Source organism: Macrobrachium nipponense, chromosome 35 (assembly GCF_015104395.2).
Source record: "Macrobrachium nipponense isolate FS-2020 chromosome 35, ASM1510439v2, whole genome shotgun sequence".
In the NCBI taxonomy this organism is placed as follows: Eukaryota; Metazoa; Arthropoda; class Malacostraca; order Decapoda; family Palaemonidae; genus Macrobrachium; species Macrobrachium nipponense.
The window spans coordinates 43,190,217-43,200,563 of record NC_061096.1 but is presented as its reverse complement, the minus strand read 5'-3'; the positions used below and the strand labels follow the sequence as shown (position 1 = coordinate 43,200,563).

The 10,347-nt window shown below is 37.2% G+C and overlaps 1 protein-coding gene across 8 annotated transcripts in view; it reads right to left on the bottom strand.

Moving 5' to 3' along the window:
- The window catches only part of LOC135208697 (zinc finger protein 236-like), a 56,853-nt gene that overhangs the window by 24,740 nt on the left and 21,766 nt on the right, over window positions 1-10,347 (bottom strand). The window contains exon 1 of one of the 8 annotated variants that reach the window (XM_064241156.1): window positions 3,563-3,724. The exons of 4 other annotated variants lie outside the window; for them this stretch is intronic. In XM_064241156.1, coding sequence (XP_064097226.1) covers window positions 3,563-3,665 — 103 coding nt within the window. In that variant the 5' untranslated portion in view covers window positions 3,666-3,724. Of the gene's footprint in view, window positions 1-3,562; window positions 3,725-10,347 lie in introns of those variants that run through there. 3 more of the 8 variants (XM_064241151.1, XM_064241149.1, XM_064241154.1) reach the window with 3 other exon arrangements.

Sequence of the window (10,347 nt, the reverse complement as noted above, 5' to 3'; positions counted from 1 at the left end):
AATGAATTTTTTTCTTTAATTTTTTCATTAATTAATTTTTTTTCTAATTAATTTTTATTTTTTTTATTTTTCTATTTTCTATTATTTTAACGAATTTTCCTTTCAAATCTTTTATGAATTTATCTTTTTTTAATGCATTCATATTTTATTTTGGATTTTTCACTTTTTAATCATTAATTAATGAATTTTTCGTTTTTCTAGTTCTAATTTTATCTTATTCATTCATAATTTTTTTCAAATTAATTTTTCGTTTTAGCAGAGTGCTAATTCAACTCTGCCTACTTGAGTCAACGAGAAAGTATGAGTGTGTTTGGGGAAGTAGCATTTAACTTTTAAATTGTCGAATTGCATTTGCTTATTTCTTGCTATCTTTGCACTGCTTATGTCTCACCCATTTCCGCATTTCTCTATGTATTTTGTTCTATTTTCTTTTATAAATGTCTACTCATCTTTACCGCTTACTTCTCGAAATTTTGCTGTCTAAAGATCATAAAATATTTACACGGGTTAAAAAAAACTACGCCACGTAAAGCTTAGCATTTTAGCAACATCAGCGACGTCGCGGGAAGCTTTAGAACATTTGGCAAAGTTGCATTTTTTTTTCTGTTTCTTTTTTTCCAAATTCGGCACAAGTTATCCAACACGACTTTGGCTCAAAAGGAATAATCTCATTCCTTTGCTTTGTCTTCATAGCTTTCGTAATCACAGATTTCTTTTAATGTTTCGTTCTTTGGCGACGCGATATACAGGGTGTCCATAAAGTACCAGTACCATTACAAGTAATAAATACTTGTAATGGTATTGGGACTTTATGGACACTTATATACTAAATACTTGTAATGGTATTGGGACTTTATGGACACCATGTATATAATATAGGGCGAAGGCCAGGCGCTGGGACTTCGAAGTCATTCAGCACTAAGAGGGACATAGAGTGTGAAATATTTTAAAGGTGTAACAGGAGGAAAACTTTGCAGTTGCACTATGACACAACCGCTAGGAGATGGTAGAAAGAGAATGTGAACAGAGGTACAGTAAAAGGAATGGAAGGGGTGGCAGCTAGGGGCCCGAAGGGACGCCGCAAAGAACCTAGTTCAATGGCTACATTTCCCACTCATCTTCTACCTCTCTTCTTTCCCACTTATTTATTTTTCTTTACGAATGAAATCTGAGCTTGACTTGTGGCGAGAGCACTTGGAAACCTTACATCAACACCGCCGAGGTTGGCGACTCTAGTTACAGAACTGGACAATTTTTTTTCAGAGTTAAAGAACCGGAGGACATTCTTTTTAGTTACAGAACTGGAGGCCTTTTTTTTTCAGTTACATTACTGGAGGACGTTTTTTCGGTTACAGAACTGGGCACGTTTTCCAGTTACACAACTGGAGGACATTTTTTTTCGGTTACAGAACTGGAGGGCATTTTTTTCCAGTTACACAAATGGAGGACAATTTTTCAGTTATAGAACTGGATGACATTTTTTTTCAGTTACATTACTTGGGGACATCTTTTTTCGGCAACAGAACTGGAGGACATTTTTTCCAGTTACACAACTGGAGGACATTTTTTCGGTTACAGAACTGGAGTATCTTCTTTTTAGTTACAGAACTAGCGGACATTTTTTTCAGTTTCGTTACTGGAGGACATTTTTCCAGTTACACAACGGGAGGACATTTTTTCGGTTACACAACTGGAGGACATTTTTTTCAGTTACAGAACTGGAGTACCTTCTTTTTAGTTACAGAACTAACTAACATTCTTTTCAGTTACGTTACTGGAGGGCATTTTTTCGGTTACAGAACCGGAGGACATTTTTTTTGTCAGTTACAGAGCTGGAGAACATTTTTCTCAGATACAGAACCGGAGGACATTTTCTTTTTCCCAGAACCTTTTTGTATGTTATAAAGAAATGGTTGACGGTATTTTCTCATAGATTAAGACTAACTAATAGGATATGTTTCAATAATGGAAAGTGATTAGCGGAATTACTTTCCATGTAATTACTTTGCCTGTACTTACCGTTGTTACTAATATTATGTACGCACGCTTTTGCGGAGTGCTCTCATTAAATCAGGCTTCAATTCATAAATTACCACTCTAAACAAATTCAAAACAGACGGAATAAAACCGCTCCCTTGTTCCACAGACAATAACCAAAGATAATAAAACGAAAACTGTCAAAGTCAGCAATATATATGTATCAAATATTTACAAGATATCAGACATTACGCTCTCTCTCTATATCTCTCTCAATCTCTCTCCCTCACACAAACACCTGACAGGAACAACTTATCCCTCCCCCTCTCCCCTCCCCCCTAACCAAGGACTGGCTGACATTTCACCATGCCGAGAAAGTGTAAATACACTTGTCTGGTAACGGCTGACGCATTCCTGATGTCTTCTTCTAGGGCGTGTCAGCAATTGCCAGGAAATAAGTAACGGTGTTGGTATATTACTAATACTATTATTATATTATATTATGCATTCTATTCCGTGGAAAGTTTGCCTTTCGTTTAAATATATATGTTATGTGTTACAATCTAGGAAAGGCAATCATATAATTATAATAATAATAATATTCATTATCAGTCCAGTTATTTTCAATTTATATATTGCAGTTGCTCCCCTGGCTATGACAGCACGAATTCATTATTAGGTTAACGTAAAATTCATTCTCCTCATTATAAGAAAACTCATTAAAATTACGCAGTTAATTTTAGAAAAATTTCAACATTTTTACCCAATGGAGAAACTTATATACACCGATCTCTAGTGCATATGGAGAATCATTTCTTTTAGGAAAGAGAACGCAATTACTCTCTCTTTCCTCTCCTTACTTTATTTTACTGGCTATCAATGTCTTTTCTGCTCCATTATAAAGAGGTTTCAATTTGACACCTCCGAGAGAGGATCTGTGAGGAGATTTCGGAGCCACTTACACTCAGCTACACCAAGTGACACAGGATAATCCAGGTATGACGAAGCAGACAAAGATATTCTAACAGAAAAATGACAAACAAAAGAAAGGACTCGATAGACATCAAAGCCGCCACAACATAAATTATGAATATTCGACATTATTAAGGGCCACTTTTCAAGGACAGTGCCATTACCCAGAATCATCACGCCTGAATGTAAATTTATAAACATAGAATGCGCTTAAATACATGCATACATACAAATATATATATATCATATATATATATATATATATATATATATATATATATATATATATATATATATTGTAATTTTCTTATGAACCTTTTCCTCTCATGGAGGGGTTGGCTCAAGTGCAATCCAACCGGTCTTCAATAAATTATTTCTTTCAAGAATGATAAATATATAATATATATAAAAAAGACACAAAACCTATTTGCCTCTACATTCCAAAGTCACAGACGAACATCCTTCCATTTCAGTCTATATTCCACAACGTCTCTTCATCGAACTACCAACACAAATATAAGTAAAATAAACGCATTTCTTTCAATATTCACAAATATTCACAAAATTCAACACCAATTCAAATAGTCGCTTCGAATATCACTGTGGTACGTACACATGTCCACCACTGGAGAGGGGTTGGGGAGAGTAATGGTTGTATGTGGAGGAGGAGGAGGAGGGGGAGGGGTTGGAGAAGCACTGGTGTCGCTCGCACTCATCCGCGGCACTGAATGACAACTCCCTCAGCCTCGTGGCACTCAGGGGCCACGAAGAGAGAGAGAGAGAGAGAGAGAGAGAGAGAGAGAGAGAGAGAGAGAGAGAGAGAGATAACTATACTCGGTCACCCAAAACAGATCGCGAGCATACACGTACACACAGAGTTAGACTTGCAAGAGAGAGAGAGAGAGAGAGAGAGAGAGAGAGAGAGAGAGAGAGAGAGAGAGAGTTGCAACCCACACCCTAGCAGCAAGCTCCGTGAATAGCCCCCAAAGGACAAGGTGAATCGGCGAGCAGGACAAAGAACACATCATAAGGATTCGTGAGGAGAAGGAATCATCACTTCTCTCTCGAGTTGGCACGTGTCAAAAACAGCTGATTGAAAGTGACACGTGTTAGTGGCCCCCGATAAGTACAAGTCATTTATCAGACTTGCGTCATGAGCGTCGTATCATCAAATGAAGTTTTCAAATTACTTTATATTTATTCACGCGAGCACACAGCTTAAAATCATTGAACTTACAGGGATAAATTGAAAGAAAAATAGGTAAATTAGGATTTGCGCACATAATTATTTTTCAAATAAATTAAAATTAATTAAATTTAAATAGAAAGTACTTGAAATTTTAGGGACATATTCAAATAAAAACAAGCTAATTTACATATGGAAACGTAAATATTGATTTAATAAATTGAAGTTACAAAACATTATAAAAAAAGAGTATCTCGCGCGCGCACAACACACACACACACACACACACACACACACACACACCACACACACACACATATATATATATATATATATATATATATATATATATATATATATATATAGAGAGAGAGAGAGAGAGAGAGAGAGAGAGAGAGAGAGAGAGAGAGAGATGGCACTTGAAACCAAACAAAACAAAAATTATGAAAAACAAGTATCTCGCACGGAGAGAGAGAGAGAGAGAGAGAGAGAGAGAGAGAGAGAGAGAGAACTTGGCACTGCGAGTGTGGCTCTCCCAGTATTGACACCTGTGCTGAGTGCCACGGGTCAGCGCGTACTTAAAACCATTTTGTACGTACACTCGTCACAATTTCTGTATAAAAGAAAAAAATTGTACTGAATTACACAAATGTGAGATTCCATGCTATTTGACTTGTTTATTTTATGATTTATAAGAATTTAATTATTTTACGGTTTAAGTCTCTCTCTCTCTCTCTCTCTCTCTCTCTCTCTCTCTCTCTCTCTCTCTCTCTCTCTCAGCAATAATTTGCAATTCCACGAAACCTGACACTAAAAAAATGACAGATAAAAGTTTAAAATCATTTACCTTACTTTTCTCCCCAGGAATTGTGGGAAAATTACCTCGGGTAAGGTAAGGTAAGGTAAGGGCTTTCCCAATGGTAATTCGAATGTTCACGAACCGATCAAGCGTTGTTATCGAATTTAAACTCTGGGTTGGGATTTGACATGCTGGGAAAAACTTAAAATTATTATTAATCCACATCAGAGAGAGAGAGAGAGAGAGAGAGAGAGAGAGAGAGAGAGAGGAGAGAGAGATTCCTTCTTTCGCGTCCGCTTGGTACTACCATAACCTGAAATCAATCGACAGAATTCCTGTAACCCGACGTTTAAATTTGAACCAAACTTGGGAATACTCCCCTGAGCCTCTGTGCGTTGGAGACATGTTGACAACAAATTGCAATTAGTTGCGCTAATTAGGGGCAACCATTCCAAAGACACGGGGCACAAGCGTCTACTGAAACGGTACAGGCAACTGTACCCAATGACTAGTGGGGTCCATTGGCAAATGTATCAAGTGGATGATACACTGGCCAGTTCGTTACTATACATAGACTAATGCTTGCTTTTATGGGTCTATTATTTTATCAGTTACGATCTTTCACTCTTTGTGAAGTGTTTACAGTCACAAGAGTACTTTTCATATTTTATTTGAAAATGCTGATTTTTTTTTTTTCCCAGTTCCCTCACTGTCTTTTGTGTAAATAATCTTTAAATAATAGCATGTTGACAATTGATTTTAAATTGCAGATTCTTTTATCCATTAACCAGTCAGCTTGAAATTACCTCAAACCTATTTAATCAGACGAAGGTCTAATATAATCAACGCAGGATTATTGTTGTTAACCGAATTTTTCACAAGACAGAGAGAGAGAGAGAGAGAGAGAGAGAGAGAGAGAGAGAGATGGCAATTCACAGAATTGGCCACGTGACTTTTGCACACAGCTAATGGCTCTTCAGAACCACCGTTTTTTCCAATCGAACGAGGATGAGAACAAGTAAGCCTAAGAAGAGCCGCTGGCCGTACCCGAGAATAATATGATATCTCTCTCTCTCTCTCTCTCTCTCTCTCTCTCTCTCTCTCTCTCTCTCTCTCTCTCTCACGTTCGTGAACACGTCAACGAACCAGGTTTCGTGACGGGATCAACAAACATAGAAATAAGCACCAACCTTTTCAGTTGAAATGAACATCGATCATCGTCATTTTTATCATTCTTTATTGCCTCCTACAAAGACATCAATAATATCAACTCACTAAAAAAGAAAAAAGAAAAAAGAAAAACAAAAGGAAGTGACCCATAAATTGAGGTCAGTGACTCGGACTGAGTCTAGCCACCTTGCCACACGCGTCCAGTGATCAAACTCGACCTCTCCTTCCTGTATTAGTCCATTTTAAAGCTCTCTTTCGTCTTACTGTATGCACTACGTATATTGAATAAGAAAATAAAAAACTTGAAAAACACAACACCTAGCCATATATTGAGTAATTTTCTGTCTTCGTTTGGAAATATCGATTGGGCTCTCTCTCTCTCTCTCTCTCTCTCTCTCTCTCTCTCTCTCTCTCTGTCTGTCTGCGTGCGTGTGTGTGTGTGTTCAAAAATCACATGATCTGTATTCACAAACGGACACGTGTACGGAACTGATCAGAATTTTAGCAAATCATGAATGAATGACTGTTTTTTTTCCAGTGATGGCCCATGAGTAGCAATAATTCAGACGATGCCAATATATTTTTTTATTTCCTTGCTTTTTTTTATCAGTTCTTACTCCAACATGATAATCGAAGCCGGAAAAATAAGCACAACGAAATGGTAAGAAGAGTAGGAACTAAACAAAGCAAACAGCATCAGTGAACAAACAATATCACAGACAAACAAAACAAGGACAGCATAGACCGAGCGCTTTAGCCACGTGCCGGGTCAAGTATAACTCCTACCATGTCTCGTTCGCCCGTCAGCTGATATGATGATGATGATGACGACGACGATATTATATATATTAATAATAATGATGATGATGATTGCGGTGAGTAGAGAGGGAGGAAGGTGCGTGGTGTAGAGGGTGGGATGAGGCACCAAAGGATGGGAGGAGGGTGGAGGCGGGAACCAGTGTTATGGAGTTTCCGGCACGTGTACGTTCTAGTCCGCAAGGTTGCCAGTTAAAATATTTGACACCAATTCGTCGCGATGGTTCCTCCCTCCTCTTCTCCCCCTCCCCCTTCGCCGCACTATTTCCCCTTCCGCTCACTCCTTCCCCCTTCCCCCTTCCCAATAGACTACCAACGCTCGCCATATTCATCTAGTCTAGTATATAATTATTACAATACCGCCGGGCAATGGCGAACTTAATTAGACTCATATCTTTAATATCAATCGGACTATAAGAATGCTCGATCTGAATATTAATTCGAACTTTGATTTGAATATCAATTACGGAACTTTAGTTTCAATATCGAAAATAAAATGTTGGATACAAATAGCAACCGTATTATACATACTAGGAATTCTAAGTCTTTAAAATAACGATTCATTTTAAAATGACAAAATATTTGACTTGTACAAAAGAGGGATTTTAAATAATGATTCTATTTAAGACACTTGGTAACTATATATATATATATATATATATATATATATATATATATATATATATATATATATATATATATATATATATATGAGACTATCACCTAAAAACCACGAAAAAAAAAATTGAAAAGCGGAATCTTGATTGATTTTTCATTCCCATAAGGCTGCTAAGCCATTATTTCTCATTAAGTCTAAACAGGCCTATTACCAAATGCACCTGAGTTTTATACATACACCATACATCATGAGTAGCTTGGTTATTACAATGCTATACCACAGGGTGTCCATAAAGTCTCAGTACCATTACAAGTATTACGAGAAGGGGTTGGCTGGGAATAAGTCTACGGGTTTCACTCGCTGACTTACGTCAAGTCAAGTCCTATCAGAGAGCGTTTACGCCTATAGGCCTAGTACCATTCACTATCATTACAAATTCTTTGGCAATGAAAATATGCTGATATTATGACAATCTTAATATGTATTATTGGTGGGTCATTACTCTGAAAAAAAAATGCCGAACAGGAATAAAGGAATTTCTTCTCTATGCTTTTTATAGGCAATGGCCCCTTGCAAGGTATGAGTATGTGCTTAGAAACAAATCTAAATTTAATTAGTTATCTGATCTTTATACGCGATCTGATGACTTCTGAAGTCCACCAAGTAAAAATAGTAAAATACGGTGGCCGGTAATAGTCACATGGAAAAAAGTCCCACAAAAAAAAAGTCACAATACTGGCTAGAAATAAAATCACATTAATTGATGGTGGCCGGTAATAAAGTCACAGGGAATAATTCACAATATTTCTTGGGGGTCATTCTCTTTATGATATTTACAGACTTCTGTTTGTTTAAAGGGTCATCCCCAACGGGATTGTACTAAACATGCCACAAAGATGGATACATACCGAGTTAAAACCCTTGGAAGTCACTAAATGTTTAAATATTGCATCGTTTGTTTGTTTGTATTTGTTTGTATGGTGTTCTTACGTTGCATAGAACCAGTGGTTATTCAGCAACGGGACCAACGGCTGTGCGTGACTTCCGAACCGCATCGAGAGTGAACTTCTATCACCAGAAATACATATCTCTACATCGTAAATTATACCAATCCATATCCCATCGATATGTTAATGACAATTATTAAAGATAATTATGATAATTATTTCTAACATATATAAATTCTTCGCAGTAAATCACGTTGAAGGCTTAATTCAACAAGAAATGTACAATAACTCCTAATATAAGTCAGTAATTTCAAAATAACTCAATAATGTCTATCATGACTAGAAAAATACTGATACAGTACTAAATATTTTGCTTTCCTTGAAATACAGATTTACAGAACCAAATACTTTTTTTTCGCCAGTACTTAACAACGAATAAATGTCACCGTCTGTAGTGTCTGGTCTTACATATCTTAGGCCTATTTCAGGCGTGTTCCTAAACTCTGGGAACCATCGCAGGCTACAAAAAAAGTATTTAGATTATCATTATTATCATATTGTTCAGGATTTTAAGCCAGAACCAAGTAAAAGTAATATCCCTCTACAAATTATTGCACACATTTACGAGTTTCCCCCTCTGAACTGAAAGCCTACATTCTCCCTAAATCATCTATCCAGGCCAAGATTTTAAAAGGACAGAGCAACAGCAGCTCTTCCTCAGAACTTTCTCTAATCCTGCAGACTCCACTTCTCCCTTTTGCTCCCCTGCTTCCTCTGGGAGGATCCCACAAGTTTTTTTATACCGTCCATAGTGCACAGAAATATCAGCAGATGAGTAGACTACCAGAACCCAGGATTTCCAGTTACTGTGAGATGTAATTTCTAGTACAGTCAGTGAATCGTTTTTGCCTCTTGTCTGTATTTCATTTCATTCTCCCAAGCAACTTTCCCCCCTTCTTTGTTCAGCTTCTCACTCCCCAATTTTGGTTCAATGCTGTGATTAATTCCCCTTGTGATGCTAGTAAGGATATTAAACATCCTATTAGTTAATAGTATTCCTTCCTGTATAAGCTCCCTGTCATTTTATGCCCCCTTGAGTAAGCTTTAATATGTAAAGTTAAGAGCAAGTAGTGTGTAACGTTTCCCACGTGTCCCTCACCTTGGTACTGATGCTAGAATGCAATCTCTTTGCATACAAATACTGTGCCTGATTGTGGGAGAAAATTGGGAACCCTTTGGAATAACGCTTACATTTGAAATAACCCACTTTGCTAAATTCCTAGCTCTGTGTCGGGTTCATTTCCCAGCAACGTGTTTCCGGTGGACCTGCAATCAACCATCTCATTAATTTCTGGGCCTACCAGTAACTTAAAAATGAATATAGTTCATTTAAACGGAAGTACAGAATTTATGCTAATTCCTCCTGTTTCAGTAATATCGGCCTTCTGCCGTAGATTTTTGCTTGTATTTACTCTCGTCCCTCCAGGGAACGCCATTTTAAAGTGTTAGAATATATTTTCAAGGAGGGAACGAGCAGTTCTTTACAATATTAATATCATCATACTGACCAAGACCTTAAACAGGAAGCGTCTACAAAATAAAAACTTCCACAAATATATCCACGTTTCTGTCTCACATCCAGATGCTCAATATTCACCTTTATTCCTCACTAGAACCACTCTTAAAATACCTCATTTCCATGAAATAAAAAAAAACTTATAAAAATGAAACTACTGGTCTTTCTGGATTCGGGAAATCCCAAGTTAGCATGATAATAGGCCGTCCGCCGAACTTATGAATGCCTATCAGTCATCATCACCACCCTAGGCCTACTACTCCAGGCTAAATTTGGTGCGTCTGG